This window comes from Stigmatopora argus, chromosome 24, assembly GCF_051989625.1.
Source record: "Stigmatopora argus isolate UIUO_Sarg chromosome 24, RoL_Sarg_1.0, whole genome shotgun sequence".
Classification (NCBI taxonomy): Eukaryota; Metazoa; Chordata; class Actinopteri; order Syngnathiformes; family Syngnathidae; genus Stigmatopora; species Stigmatopora argus.
In genome coordinates, this window is record NC_135410.1 from 1,920,833 (window position 1) to 1,937,487 (window position 16,655).

General features: G+C 41.8%; 1 protein-coding gene across 12 annotated transcripts in view; it reads right to left on the reverse strand.

Annotated features, from left to right (window-relative positions):
• adcy1a (adenylate cyclase 1a) overlaps positions 1 to 16,655 on the reverse strand; it is a 151,915-nt gene that overhangs the window by 47,476 nt on the left and 87,784 nt on the right. For 11 of the 12 annotated variants that reach the window (XR_013298440.1, XM_077594570.1, XM_077594575.1 and 8 more), the window contains one exon: positions 11,787 to 11,903. Coding sequence is in view for 11 of the 12 variants with exons in the window: in XM_077594570.1 (XP_077450696.1) it covers positions 11,787 to 11,903 (117 nt within the window). In the remaining variant the exon portion in view is untranslated. Of the gene's footprint in view, positions 1 to 1,956; positions 3,426 to 11,786; positions 11,904 to 16,655 lie in introns of those variants that run through there. The other variant, XM_077594574.1, reaches the window with a different exon arrangement.

Sequence of the window (16,655 nt, forward strand, 5' to 3'; positions counted from 1 at the left end):
GCCAGATGCGAGTAGACTTGATTTCGAAATGAAACAAAATTCCACCTTGATTTTTTTTCGTTTTATTTCTTGTTCGAAAGTGACAACTATTGGAGTAATATGAACCATCGAAATAATTGAGATATTTTGACATTAGAAGCAATATGGCTGCCACAGCATCTTAAACTTCTGCTAAGAAAATTGTAATTTCTGTAATTAGAAAGCATCAGGTTCACATCAAGATAGACTTATTTATTTTTTCAAATTGGATTGGATTGGATAACTGTATTCATCCCGTATTCGGGAAATTTCGTTGTCACAGTAGCAAGAGGGTGAGGATGCAGAAATAGGAAAGGCATTTTAGACATAAATAGACAGGTAATAAGTAAGTTAATAAATGAATACATGAATAAATATATAAATAAATAAGCATGTTGCTGAAATATATATATATATATGTGTATATATATACATATACATATATATATATATATTGTGTATATATATGTATATATATATATATATATATATATACATATACAAATACACACACATACGTGTACATACATATATAAGCACATATATATACATACATGTAGATGTACATGCATGCATACGGTAGGTCTTAACACAGCCATTTTTTTGTTAAAGAGCCTGACAGCTGATGGGAGGAAGGATCTGCGAAAGCGCTCCTTCCTGCAATGAGGGTGCCGCAGTCTATTGCTAAAAGAGCTTCGGAGGGAATCCACAGACTCATGCAGGGGGTGGGAGGTGCTGTCCATGATGGACATCATCCTGATCAGCATCCTCCGCTCTCCCACTTCCTCCACAGAGTCCAAAGGACAGCCCAGAACAGAGCTGGCCCTCCTGACCAGCTTATTCAGCCTGTTCCTGTCCCTTTCCGTGCTCCCGCATCCCCAACAGACCACTGCATAAAACATTGTAGATGCCACCACAGTGTCGTAGAAAGTCCTCAGCAGTGTCCTGCACACTCCAAAGGACCGTAGACTCCTCAGTAGGTAGAGGCGGCTCTGGCCCCTTTTGTACAGGGCATCTATGTTTGTGGACCAATCTAGTTTGTTGTTGAGGTGAACACCCAGGTACTTAAAATTCTCCACGATTTCAATGTCTGTACCCTGGATGTTCACCTGAGTGGTCTGTTGAGGATTCCTCCGAAAATCAATGACCATTTCCTTTGTCTTACTGGTGTTGATGTAGAGGTGGTTTTGCCTACACCAGTCAACAAAGGCTGTGATGACTCCCCTGTACTCCAGGTCGTTCCCGTCCGTCACTCGTCCAACAATAGCGGTGTCGTCAGAGAACTTCTGGAGGTGGCAGGTGTCTGTATTATGTTTGAAGCCTGATGTGTAGAGGGAGAAGAGGAGTGGGGAGAGCACTGTGCCTTGTGGGGCCCCCGTGCTGCAAGCTACCACATCAGACGTACAGTTCTGGAGTCTCACATATTGTGGTCTGTCAGTGAGGAAGTCGATGATCCATGCGGCTAGGTGGTTCCTTACTCCAGCCTTTCAGTTTCCCTCTCAGTAGGACCGGCTGAATGGTGTTGAATGCACTGGAGAGGTCAAAAAACATCATTCTCAGCGTGCTTCCCGTGTTCTCCAGGTGTGAAAGAGACCTGTGCATCAGGTAGGTGGTAGCATCTTCCACACCAATGCCTGGACGATAGGCGAACTGCAGAGGGTCCAGCTCTGCATTCATCGGGGGGCTGAGGTGATTGACGATGATTCTCTCCAATGTCTTGATCAGGTGAGAGGTTAATGCTACCGGCCTGAAGTGGTTTGGCTCCCTGGGGTTCAGTCTTTGGAACTGGGACCACACAGGAAGTTTTCCGGGGACCTTCTGCAGACTGAGGCTGAGGTTGAAAATATGCAGAATCAATTTGCCAAGCTGATCCGCACACTCTCTCAGTAGTCTGGAGCTGAGGCCGTCTGGATCGGTAGCCTTCCTTGTCTCAATCTTCTTTAGCTGTTTTATCACCTGATCGAAAGTAATGCAGAGACCGGTGGAAGAGGCGGAGGAAGAGGAGGAGAACGAGGGGGGAGAATTGCTTCTGGTCTGGGGGGTCAGGGGAGTGGGGGCAGGACTGAACCTGTTAAAGAACTGATTCAGTTCATTGGCCCACTCCCTGTCTCCGGACTCCGGGTCTCTCTCACTGTTGCCTCCATGGGCCGAAATGGTCCTCAAGCTCCTCCAGACCTCTTTGGTGTTGCCTCTCTGGAGTTGGTTCTCTAGCTTCCTCCTGTAGATGGTATTTCCCTTCCTTATCTCTCTCTTCAGCTCCTTCTGGACCATTTTCAGACTCTCTGTCTCCCCAGACCTAAAAGCCCTCTTCTTCTTGTTCAGGAGGGCCCTCAGATTCCTGGTGACACACGGGTTACTGTTGGAGAAACAACGGACCTCCTTGGAGGGTACAATGTCCTCAACACAGAAGTTAATATAATCTGTGATGCAGTGGGTCAAGCTGTCAATGTCTTTCCCATGTGAATTGCACAGCACCTCTCAGTCAGTGGTCTCAAAACAGTCCCTCAGTACCATGCTGGTCTCCTCGGTCCATCTTTGTATGATCCTCGTGGTAGGTTTTATTTTCCTCACCATAGGAATGTAGGTGGGGATCAGATGGACCAGGTTGTGGTCTGAGCGGCCCAGTGGGGGTAGGGGGACTGAGCTGTATGCCTCCTTTGTGTTGGCATAAAGCAGGTCCAGAGTTTTTTGTTCCTTGTTCCCTGGTGTGGCACTTCACATACTGTGTGAAGGTGGGGAGAGTAGAAGCCAGGGGAGCATGGTTAAAATCAACAGAGATAAGGAGAGACTGGGGGTGTGACGTCTGCAGCCGGGAAACACAGTAGCGTGAAGCAGCTCGAGAGCGACTGCCGCATCAGCCGAAGGAGGTATATACGGAGTTATTACGATAACATGCGAGAACTCCCTGGGGATGTAAAACGGCCTGATGCTAACAGCTACTAGCTCGATATATCGAGTGCAAAGTTGCTCCTTCACAGTAATATGCCTGGGGCTGCACCATCTACTATTAATAAAAACAGCTAGTCCCCCACCTTTATTCCTACTGCTCTCCTCATCATCTCTGTCCGCCCTCACCAGCTGAAAGCCATCCAAGGAGACGAGAGAGTCTGGTGTTAGTTCATTCAGCCAGGTCTCCATGAAGCACATAAAGCAGATTCTCCGATATTGTCGTTGTTGTTTGGTAAGCGCTGTTAGCTCTTCCATCTTATTGGGGAGAGATCTTACGTTCCCCATAATAATAGATTGAATGCTGGGTCTGAAGCGTCGCTTTCTCTCCTGACATTTTCATCCAGCTCTGCATCCTCTTCTTTTCTTCTTGAACTCCGCGGGGAGGTCCAGGTCCTGGGGAATCCAGGTGTTGCGTAGCGCTAACAGCTGATCCTTTGTGTAACACAGCGGAGGCCCGGCTGAGTGGATCAAAAATGTAATGTCCAGAATTTGCAAAGATAAACTAAACTAATACAGTGGTACCTCGTCATACGACCGCCCGTCATACAATATTCTCGTCTTACGACGGAAATTTCGATCGAATAATTCGCCCGTCATGCGATCAAGATTTTGTGATGCGACCAAGCCCTTTTTGCATATCTTTTGTGTATAACAATATCTACGAGCACTGAACGATTAATTCAGACGAGTTTCTCCTAAGCATCGACCAGGAAACGCACAACGCGCATGCGCGGGCAAAAAGAGGGCTTTCTGGGTAATGAAGTATACTCGTGCACACAACGCCGATAGGCAATGGCACTCTTTCTCAGAATGAAACTTCATTACCCACAATCAATACGTGGGTAAGCTGAGCTGTTGCATTTCCTGTTATTTTTATTATCTAATATGAGAAGTATTATATTACTTCTCGTTCGCTGCTCCTAAGAACATCAGCGGCACTGGCTCGCAATTCCCTCTTTGTAATATTTCTGGTCGCAACTCTCTCTCATAGGCGCCGTTCAAAGCGGTTGCAACCAGAGCCATTACGACGAGGGAGTTGCGAGCCGGTCTTTATGAGCAGCGGAGCGATCGCTAAAATGTACTACAAGACTATTTCTCGTTGGCAAATGGTCGTGGGTCATCCTATTGTGAGGACATTTGTGTGAATCATTTTCGGAATATTTTGAAGGGAATACGTAGTACAACAGCAAACAGCCCATCGATAGCGAACGTGAGGGTGGAGGCGTGGCAAACCGCCAACCCGGAAAACGTATGTTTGAGTGTCTGTATATATTAATCCAAGTTAATTTAAATTTGTTAGTTCCGTTTACGAGTGCGTTGTCGTGGAAAAAAAAAGAAACCTCACCCCCCCACACGTCTCTGTCTCCCTTCGGCGAAATCTGCCCAATTTTAGTTAGATTAAACACATTTTATTACTATTAAACCACTAGTTATGTGTTACTTTGTTAATAGATGACGAATTAGAAGAAATAAAACATTTTTTCCAATCCAATATCCTGTTATTGGTGTTTTTTCAGTGGGTTGGAACGAATTAATTAGTTTCCCATTCATTTCAATGGGAAACGTCCGCTCGAGTTACGAGAATCTCGTCATACGATCTCAGTCCCGGAACGGATTAAGATCGTATGTCGAGGTACCACTGTAGATCAAAGACTGCCTCTCGCACAACTTGAGTCTTGGAGTAGAGTTTTAAAATATTAAAGTATGGAATATAATATATAAAGTAAAGTAACAAGTAAAATCTTAAGAGACAATAAAACGTAAAAATAAAGGATGAAAAAGCTGTAAAAACACACAATACGGGGGAAGTTTTAGGGAGCTACTGCAACAAGCAGTCGCTTTGAACGGCGCCTATGATGAGAAGAATAATTTGATATTTTGCTTTCACGAAGACAGGCATATTAACTTCCTTATGATAGTGACCCCAATGGTGTGTTTTTGATTCATGCAGTATCTCAGAAATACCAAATGTGATGATTTTTCTCAAGATTTTCCCTTCAAAGTAACACATTTGTACTCCCTATTAAAACCATGAATATGAAGGGGAAATTGGGAATCAGGGGGGCGGATTATACGCGAGAAATTGTAAATTTAAAAAATTTCAAGGCAACTTTCAGGGAGCATCTTTTACGTGCGGGTGGCTTACATGCGAGTAAATATGGCAGTGGCGGGCCGCCAGGGCCTTCAAGGTCTTCTCTCCTGGCCTAAGAAATATCTGAATCATATTATATTTTGTCCATCAATACTTATTATTCCAAATGGTCTGTTAGCTTCCTTTCATTGCTTTTCCCCCTGGTTGCACTGCTTCCAGATGTGTTTTCATATTGAAGCATTTAACCAATCACATTTCAGCCATTATTTGTTGTCAGATCAGATCTGCCTCAAAGCCTTCACAATCAGTTCTGCGGGCTCTGCTGCATTAAACTAGACTGTTGCTTTTAACCAATCAGATTTCGAGTTGGCAACCCCACAATGCTTTTTCATACGCATTAGCATTTTGCTGGCTGGGATATGTCATTGCTTTCACCAACTATGATTGGCTAGTAGGCGGGCCAAAGCAGTACCCGAGGCAGCCGAGATCGCAAACTCCACCCAAAATGGCCGACAGAAGCAAAAACAAATGTTTGCTCTCAAAGCTATTTTCCAGACGGACTTTTCCAGAAAAAAATGGACATCATTAAGAAAGGGCGGTCAACTCCGAAGCTAGCAAGCCTGTTACAGCCGGGAAAATGGTGTGTGCGGCACTTTCAGTGCGCTAACTTAGCTGCACAACAAAATAGAATATTGTTGTGTTGATTTAAAGCCATTTTCAAAACGGACTATGCCGGAAATATGACAGGACAGGCTCGACTTTCATCATTAGCTTCGATGGCGATAGGAAAGAAGGAAGAAAGAAAGGAGGATGGATATTGTGTACAGTTAAAAATAATTTTTGGTGAGTATAATATGGCTATATTCCTAAATAATATTTCAATTGTGTGCCCGGTTCTGACATCTGAAAAGCTCCAGTGTTTGTATTTAAGCTCCAGTGTTTGTATTTAATCACTAAATGCTGTTAGGATGTGGATTTTACCCCAGTTTAATTTTTGCCATTTCGACCATTGACGTCCATCGCTGTCATTTCCCGAGGAAATCACCCCCTGGCCTGGTTGTAATGTCTCAAAAGCTCCAGTATTTGTATTCAGTCAATAAATGCTGCTAGGAAGTGGATTTGACCTAATTTTAGTGCATTTTTTTGTCATTTCACGTATGGACGTATCGACATTCATCGCTGTCTTTTTACCGGGGAAATGATACTCCGGGCCCGGTTCTGATGTATAAAAAGCTCCAGTATTTGTATTTAATCAATAAATGCTGTTTTCGGCTGGATTATACCCCATTTTCGGGCATGGTTTGCCCGTACGCTATTGACATTCATCGCTGTCTTTTCCCGGGAAAATCGCCCCCCTGGCCTGGTTTTAATGTGTGAAAAGTTCCAGTATTTGGATTTAATCATGAAATGCTGGGAAGAAGTGGATTTTACCCCATTTTTATGCATTGATTTATTGATTATTTTTTATGTGTCGCAGCTCCAGCTGCAGTAGAGGTTTTATAGCCATAAAATAGTTTTTGAGGGTTGGATTGATACGTTGAAGGCGCTACGAGAAAATGCACCGACCGCCACTGAAATATGGTATATGTAGTACAAAAATGTAAATATTAAAAATACTGTACTCAGTGAAAATAGTTCCTCTTTGCTTAAAATAAATTAAAAAAAATAGGTTAATGGGAGTTTTAGTCCTTGAAGGGGAGCCCTCTTTCAGTGACGTACAGCTTCGCGTTTGGGATGAAACAGTTTGTGAAGGCTTTTGTGATCCAGGCTTTCCAGTTGCTCATCCAGTATACAGGCAGCAAGGCTTTGCTCCTATTTGTATTAAGTTCATTTTATCTTTGTGGCCATGTCTGGACTACATTATCCGCGATATTTGAGGGATTACTGTACTCGCCTGACTAAGCGTGAGATGGAAACGTGTCAGGTAACAAGATGACGAAAACACCATTGTAATATTATATTAGTATTATAAACAAATCAGTCAAAACACTGCCTTTGTCTTGTTTTTTAAAGCATATGGACGGTCGAACTTGTTGATTAAGGCTGGCCTTTCCATGAAGCCAGTCAGCAGCATCCCCACTTATGCGATCTGTGTGAAGCCTGGCATTGTCAGTGCAGCAGTTTGAAAAAACGTGTTGCTGCCTGTTGCAGCCGAGGCAGGGTCGTGGGGCAGACCTCGCCTTTTTGGCCGATGGCATGGGTCACCAAATCCCCGCCCGACGCTGCGGGCATGGGCCGCCGAATTGCCGGGCGACCGGCCGGGAAATTAAACTTCCACTTCGCTCCTCTACGCCCTCCAACCATCAATTAGCCACCCAGGGAGCTCTAAGTGCAACAACATCAGCCCACTGCCCGGACTTAAATGGAATCTCAACTTCCACGTTGCTCTGCCTCGACGTCCCGCCATCTTCGCTGGCCAAAATGCTCTATTTTCGGACAAGGCTCACATTTCTCCCCCAAAAAATCCCCCTTCACTGATGCTCTCTGCCGTCCAATTTGCCGGGCAAGTTTTATTTTCAAATAAGCGCAGTAGTGTAAGGTCGACGAGGCTCGCATTTCTGATAAAAATCCATCCTCGCAGGGCCTCCTGTCATTTTCAGATAAAAATGACAGCCACCAGCATTAATTTTCCTCAGTGCTGAGTTGAGTGACAGTCCTCTGTCTTCTGCCATTTTCCTCGTGGTAAGCAGAAGACAGGGCAGTGGCTTCTGCTTGCTAGATTCAGCGTGGATTTCACATTTTATGACATTTTTTCCCCAGAAGAAAATCTGTGATGTAGTGAAGCCGCAAAATTTGAAGCCATGAGGTGAAGAACGATCACAGTATTGGTCATGTTAAAAAGTCTATTTCATGTAGAATATTTTTGATAAATAGATTCAAATGTTTGGAAAATATGATTTTTTTTGTATCCCTTAATTTTTAGATGTACTCTTTAAACAAAAAATATAGCAAAGTGCATTATTATTTCCCGATTACAGAGTTCGTTGATTGTCTCCACTTCAACCTGCTACCCTCTGGAAGGTGCTACAGAGCCATAACAGCCAAGACAAACAGACTCAAGGACAGTGTCCTTCCAAGAGCTGTAACCATACTCAACTCGAGTTCTGCACCTAGGACCCAATCAAGACTTATTACTACTACTTGTACTACTTATTTATTATGTTGACCACTTATTTATCTATTACTAATTAGTGACTATTTGTGTATCATTACTATATATTGATTATCTATGTGTTTGTTTGTTTGTTGCTGCGTCCGTGACCGGACGTTTGGTCGACGGATTCGCCGCCGGACATTTCGTCGAACGGAGGTTTCGTCGCCGGGTTCGCTAGCTCTCAAAATTATAATCATGAGAGTGAGAGAGAGACAGAGAGTTTACTGTTGAAAGCGATCAACCAGGTAATCTCTCGCTCTCAAAATTATAATCATGAGAGAGAGTGAGTTTGTAACTGCATTGACAATGTAAGAGCATTAATATCTAAATATCTAATATCAAAATTATCAATAAGTTGCGTATTATTGGCGTGTGTGTACATGTTATTCGTCGCCGGATTCGCTCGCTCGCTCCCGGATTCGCTTCGCTCGCTCTCAAAATTATAATCATGAGAGAGAGAGACTTTGTAAATGTCAGAGCATTAATATCTAAATATCTAATATCAAAATTATCAATAAGTTGCGTATTATTGGCCTGTATACATGTTATTCGTCGCGGGATTCGCTCGCTCGCCCCGCCCCCGGATTCGCTCGTATTGGAGTGTGTGTACATGTTTTTCAAACTACGGCCCGTTAGGCTTTTTAATCCGGCCCGCCGACGTTGTCCCAACCGACTTTGTCCAAATTATAGTAAATATCAATGACCTCATTCATTTGCCTGTGCCCTGCAATACCGCTCATCACTCTCAATTTAAAGACTGCTTTCTTTCGTTGAATAATAATATGTTCTTAATGTTGAAAGTAAATTTGAAAATAAAATTTCACCTTCAATTGTGTCTTTTTTCTTATATTTCAATCCCCAGGTTTGATAAATTACATTGCGTGTCCAAATGCTGTCAAATTTTAGTATCCATTCTGGCCCGCAAGTCAAAAAGTTTGCCCACCCCTGGTATAGACAAATTTGCCTCTTTTATACTATTATTGTCCCAAATTAAACACATTATTAATAAGCTGCCATTGACGGCGGTTGACGTCTGATTCATGTTGACTGAGGTGCAGATGCTATTTCTGTTGTTAGAGCTCCATCAAGTGGATATATAACGCAGCAGTCAACATGAATCGGACGTCTACCGACGTCAATGGCAGCCGGACGTCCGGACGTCTATCGCCGTCAATGGCAGCCGGACGTCCGAGCAAACGTCTGTCGACGAAACGTCTGGGTACCGTTGCGTCAATAGACTCAGCGAGTGGTGTGCTCTCAACAACTTGGAGCTGAACGTCTCCAAAACCATGGAACTCATCCTGGACTTCACAAGCTCGCTCCGCTCTGCTGACCTCACTTGGACTACTTATTTATTTATTATTTATTGATTATTTATTTGTCTGATTGTTGGTATCTGTGCACTACGTGATGAAAGCTTTAAATCTCATTATACTTGAATAATGAAAATAAAAGCATTCAATTTGATTTGATTTGTTTCAATTCAATTCTGCAACTGTGGTTTGAAATCACATGATCAACATGGTAGTGAGGGTGCTGACTAGTGAGCAAATAGCTCAGTCTAATTGCATTAGCATACATTTTCAAAATCTCTTTGGACCTGGGATTGAACCCTCGATTTCTTCTTACATATTTACATGTATATGTTCATTAACATGAATATGTTCGTTAATATGTACTGTCCATTTATTTAAAAAAATCGAACTCAATAACTGTGATGCGGACGTGCTAACCACTCAACCAACGTGTCACATCCAATCTAATACAGAGAATATAGAGTAAACATGTAACCCTAGCAGTGTCGGGCCGTCAGGGCCTTCAAGGCCTTCTCTGCTGGCCTAAGAAATATCTGAATCATATTATATTTTGTCCATCAATACTTATTATTCCAAATGGTCTGTTAGCTTCCTTTCATTGCTTTTCCCCCTGGTTGCACTGCTTCCAGATGCGTGTTTTCATATTGAAGCATTTAACCAATCACATTCCAGCCATTATTTGTTGCCAGGATCAGAAATCTGCCTCAAAGGCTTCACAATCAGTTCGGCGGGCTCTGCTGCATTAAACAAGACTGTTGCTTTTAACCAATCAGATTTCGAGTTGGCAACCCCACAATGCTTTTTCATAGGCATTAGCATTTTGCTGGCTGGGATACGTCATTGCTTTCACCAACTATTATTGGCCTGCTATAGAGAGTAGGCGGGCCAAAGCCAGAGTGAGGCAGCCAGAGATCACAAACTCCACCCACATTGGCCGACAGAGCAAAACAAATGAATTTTGTTGCAGATTTGCTCACAAAGCTATTTTCCAGATGGACTTTTCCAGAAAAAAATGGACATCATTAAGAAAGGGCGGTCAACTCCGAAACTAGCAAGCCTGTTACAGCCGGGAAAAGGGTGTGTGCGCCACTTTCAGTGCGCTAACTTAGCTGCACAAGTAAATATATTATTGTGTTGTTTTAAAGCCATTTTCAAGACGGACTATGCCGGAAATATGACAGGACAGGCTCGACTTTCATCATTAGCTTCGATGGCGATAGAAAAGAAGGAAGAAAGAAAGGAGGATGGATATTGTGTACAGTTAAAAAGGATTTTTGGTGAGTATAATATGGCTATATTCCTAAATAATATTTCAATTGTGGGCCCGGTTCTGATATCTGAAAAGCTCCAGTGTATGTATTTAATCACTAAATGCTGCTAGGAAGTGGATTTTACCCCATTTTACCCCAGTTTAATTTTTGCCGTTTCGCCATTGACGTCCATCGCTGTCTTTTCCCGGGAAAAATCCCCCCCCCCCCGGCCTGGTTGTAATGTCTCAAAAGCTCCAGTATTTGTATTCAATTAATAAATGCTGCTAGGAAGTGGATTTTACCTAATTTTAGTGCATTTTTTGTCATTTCACGTATGGAAGTATCAACGTTCATCGCTGTCTTTTTTACCGGGGAAAATGATACTCCGGTATGTCTAAAAAGCTCCAGTATTTGTATTTAATCATGAAATGCTGCTAGGAAGTGGATTTTACCCAGTTTTTGTGCATTGATTTATTGATTGTTTTCTATGTGTCACAGCTGTAGTTGCAGTAGAGGTTTTATAGCCATAAAATAGTTTTGGAGGGTTGGATTGATACGTTGAAGGCGCTACCAGAAAATGCACGGACCGCCACTGAACCCTAGTATAGCCCAAACTAGCAGAATAAGAGTAGCATTTCTTCCTATCAAATTTACTCATGTAGAAGTTAAAAGTGTGGCATGGTAAAACTACTCTTCGATGAGGGAGCTGTTGAAGGGTGTGAGGAGGCATCAAGTGTCTTGCACTATGCACCATTCAAGATACAACCGCAACTGAATGGTTATATAGTACTTTATATGAAACTCACTTCCTGACATCATTTGGGTTGTTTAATATTTTACTTTAAAAAATAAAAATAAAAGGTTTTCTTTAAACAAACAAATAGTTTGGGGCATCGGCTCATCATTATCGTTTTACGTCTAATCACTACTTTTTTCATACCATTGGTGGTGTATTATGAAACATTTTGCAGGTGTAAATGTGGAGATACATGTCTGGAAATGCTCACCATGTTCCTGGGGTTTGACATAAGGAAATGTTGAGCCACGTGTGCTGGTAACAGATTGAACAAGATCCTCTTGTTGTCCAGTTTCACTTTCTCCATGTCGTCCCTCTCCTCTTCTGCCTGGGAAAGTATCAACCATCATACAGAAACTGTCATCCAGAACACAAAACTTGTCAAGCCTCTTTTCCCCCCATGTCTGATAGGCTTAAACTGAGGTCAGATAGTAATTCCATGTTAATTTCACTAGGGGGTATTAATGAGTTATTTTAACATGTCGTCCTTAGGAGGGCATAAGAATCATTTTCCACACAACCATGCACGTGCTATTATATATCATAAATGATATTTAGGATTTGTGTGAAAGTTTGCATCGTTTTTTGCTGAGGTTTGAATTTTATGCATAAACTAATACAAAATATAGACATAAATGGAAAACATTTAATAAACTGAAGTAAAACAAAGTCATACTTTAGTGTTTATTTTCACTAATAAGCCACCCAAGCAGTGGTTGTTTCATCTAACATTGATGCAGGCCACTTTAAGTTCCCATTCAGTGGCAGTGTGATTGTGAGTGCGAATGGTTGTCTGTTTCTATATGTGCCTGACTGGCAAGCAGTCAAGGGTGTAGTGAGCCTTTTGCCCGAGGCCTGGTAGTATAGGCTCCAGCACCCTGCAACCCTGACAATGATAAGCAGTGTTAAAAATAGATTAATAAATTGTGCCTTAATACTATGGCATTATTTTACACTATAGTTCCACTAATATGATGTTATATTGCACAAAATAATGGCATCACAAAACCTAATGGAAACCACTGTTGCATCTCATATGGCCTGCTAGAAATTCATTTGACATACATTTTTACACGGGGAAAAGGAAAAAAATAAGCATTTCTTTAAGACATGTTAGGTAAAATTCAGGTTTAAGAAGGTTTTTGAACAACTAAATACGCACTGACATTAATAAACAAAGCAACGTGATGGGGTGCATTTGTTCTTAACAATTTACATCTCATAACCATGTCTTACAAACTACGCAAGCAATAAATCTATATGACGATAATGTAATAACTATAGTCACCCAAATTATTAATTGTATTTATTACTACAATCTTGCTGTATAATACGGAAAGAGATTTGTCCCAAAATGATTTCCAAAATTACATCTGTGATTCAAGTTACCCCATTTTGGATTGGGCTGGTGCCATTCTCCTGTAGCCACGACGCTGCTTGCTGCGCCTACAGCCCATTATCGTCGGAAATGATGCCGGCATCATGGAAAGCTTCCTTCTACCCCAGTCCTGGGCAATCCGGTCCACAAGGGGCCGCTGTGGGTTCAGGTTTTTGTTCCAACCAATCCAGCACAGACAGTTTAACTAATTAGATTTCTGATGAAACAAGAAGCACCTGACTGCAATCCACTGATTGAACTTCTAAGATACCAGATTGGTGGAAAGGTTTCCTCTCATGGGTTGGAACGAAAACCTGTCCCCACAGCAGCCCTTTGTGGAATTAATTGCCCAGGTCTATTCTAGACAATATTGGGATTATGGGGAGATAGCCAATGGGAAAGGAACTCTACCAGGACATTTGCAAAATAAAATACCGGAAGTGTATTTATGTTTCGAGGCATATTTGATTTGGTTTAAATCACGCTTCATCTATTCCCTTATAAAGCATGATATATGGATGGAGGTGTGTGTATGCACTTGGAAAACACACTGCGGTGCTTCCACTCAAAGTTAGTTGCATGAACTACGCAACAGCACCGCTATTGTGTGAGTTTTTATTTTCATCATATTTTCACTTTGGTTTACAATGTTTTACCAAAAATAACACCCAAATCTTGCTTAAATAGGTAAAATTTGTCAGCCTTTCTTTTGAAATTGACCGTCACTTTTCCTTACTTCTTCCAAAAAGGCATACTCCTGCTTCTGTATATATTATCTCATGTCATTTTCTGAACCGCTTTATCCTCATTAGGGTCGCGGGGGGTGCTGGAGCTAATCCCAGCTGTCTCCAGGCCAGAGGCAGGGACACCCTGAATCGGTGGCCTGCCGATCACAGGGCACAAAGAGACGGACAACTGTGCACACTCACCCATACCTAGGGGCAATTTAGAGTGTCCAATCAGCCTACCATGCATGTTTTTGGAATGTGGGAGGAAACCAGAGTACCCAGAGCAAACCCACGCAGGCCCAGGGAGAACATGCAAACTCTACACAGGTGGACGTGACCTGGATTTGAACCCAGGACCCCAGAGCTGTGAGGCCGACGCGCTCACCACTCGCTCCACCGGGCTGCCCTGTATATTATAAAATTTCCTTTTTTTGCATACTTCAAATACGTTAGGAACGTCACTTTTCACCAATTATGCCAAAAAATAGTTCTCATTTTGTATCAAGTTGGGAAAGGCATAAACAATTGAAGCGCACCAAGATGGCAGCACAATCTTCTGCATTCCAAAGTGGTGGCGAGGCTTCGACCTCAGGGGTCATCTATAATCCTTATAAAGCGTGATTTTTGGATGGGTGTGTGTGTGTATGTCGAGAGTTGACATTTTTTATGGTGGCCAGAAATGGCTGACAAATCCTAATAGACAAGTGATTGCATTTCTTCACCTTCTCTGAGTGTGTAAACTCAATATTTTATTTGTTAAACACCCATTTTTCAAAAGACATTTTTTTAATAGAGCAACAACAATTGTCTTTTGGTTCTAAACAAGCAGGTACGACCTTGTGATCTCTAAAATGTGAAAAACATGCATATTTTGCAGATGTATTTGAGTAAATATTTCAGAGATAAACGTCTCTCTATTATATATCGGTATACTCATCGAGTGATGGTCAAAAGTTTACATATGTGTACTTGTAAAGAACATAATGTCATAGCTGTCTTGAGTTTCCAGTTATTTCTACAAATATTTTTTTCTCTGATAAAGTGATTGTAACAGATACTTCTTTGTTACAAAAAGTTTTCTAACAACAGCAGGTGACAGCTTGCATTTACTTCCTGACCATGGCAGTGACAAAACAGTGGAATGTACTTTATACTTAACAATTGTTCGCACTGTTGCTCTTGGAACCAACAGATGTTTTGACATGGCTCCAAGTGACTTTCCCGACTTGTTCAAGTCAATGATTCTCTTTTTTCAGATCTGTGCTGAGCTCCTTTGACTTCACCATTTTAGCGTTGGTGGGTGTTTTTATCCAATTAGCTCTTTTTAAATGGCCTCTGAGAAGTCACCAGATGCAGTCACTCAAGATCACTCAAAGAAGTTAAAAGGACATGCTATGAAGCTCATGTCATTGAAACATTTTTTTAAATCTCCAAAATTGCTCATTCATCTTGCTGTATGTATATTTTGGACCCATCAGATTTGGTCAACCTTTCAGTTCAGCAATAATAAAATCATAAAAGAATCAAACTTCATGATTGATTTTTGCGACAAAGAAGTATCTGTTCCAATCAATCTATCAGAGAAAAACAGTTTTGGAGAAATAACTGGAAACTCAAGACAGCCATGACATGTTCTTCGCAAATGTTTGTAAACTTTTGACCACCACTGAGTGTGAGTTTGACTTCTTTGATAAAGGGACAATACATATTAATGAACATATTCATGTTAATGAACATATATATGAAAATATGTAAGATTATAGCTGAGGGCTAATTTCCATCTTTAGTTCCTTGTGCAGGTTGAAAATAAAATCAATAAGACAATATAGGACAAAGCACTAGAAAGCAACAGAGAAACGATGATACATGAGACATATACAAGTAGCACAGGTCTAGGCAGTGTTGTGATCAAAATGTTGTTCATCCAGCAGCCAGGCATTAAGATGTTTGGCAAAGAGGTTCAGAAACATGAGTTCACGAATGGTAATTGGTATTGAGTTCCAGGTATGTGAGGCACGAACAGAGAAGGTGGTTTGGCTGAGTGCACTCTTTCTGAAGGCAACTACACAGTCATCTCTAGAACCAGTGCTTTCTGATCTGTTAGTTTTTTTTTGTTTTACAAGTTGTTGCAGTGGAGTAGGACCTTTGTGATGGAAGATTTTGTAAAACAAGATGGCATCAGCATATTTGACAGTATTGGCTCAGTTCAGGCGTTTGGGTTTTAATGTTGTCTTGCAGGCGGATGACCAACTTGTTAGCCAGTAAGTCAGTGTCAAAATACAATGTTGCTGACTCAGTAGTTAGATTGTTTCTAATCAGCCTAAAGTTGGACAAATCAAATTTAATTCTATCCAGAGTGTTTTTTTTAATCCATCATTTAAACAGTGGCGGGGCGTCAGGGCCTTCAAGGCCTTCTCTGCTGGCCTAAGAAATATCTGAATCATATTATATTTTGTCCATCAATACTATTATTCCAAATGGTCTGTTAGCTTCCTTTCTTTGCTTTTCCCCCTGGTTGCACTGCTTCCAGATGTGTGTTTTCATATTGAAGCATTTAACCAATCACATTTCAGCCATTATTTGTTACCAGATCAGATCTGCCTCAAAGCCTTCACAATCAGTTCTGCGGGCTCTGCTGCATTAAACTAGACTGTTGCTTTTAACCAATCAGATTTCGAGTTGGCAACCCCACAATGCTTTTTCATACGCATTGGCATTTTGCTGGCTGGGATACGTCATTGCTTTCACCAACTATGATTAGTAGGTAGGCCAAAGCCATAGTGAGGCAGCCAGAGATCGCAAACTCCACCCACAATGGCCGACAGAGGCAAAAACAAATGGATTCTGTTGCAGATTTGCTCACAAAGCTATTTTCCAGACAGACTTTTCCAGAAAAAAATGGACATCATTAAGAAAGGGCGGTCAACTCCGAAGCTAGCAAGCCTGTTACAGCCGGGAAAATGGTGTGTGCGCC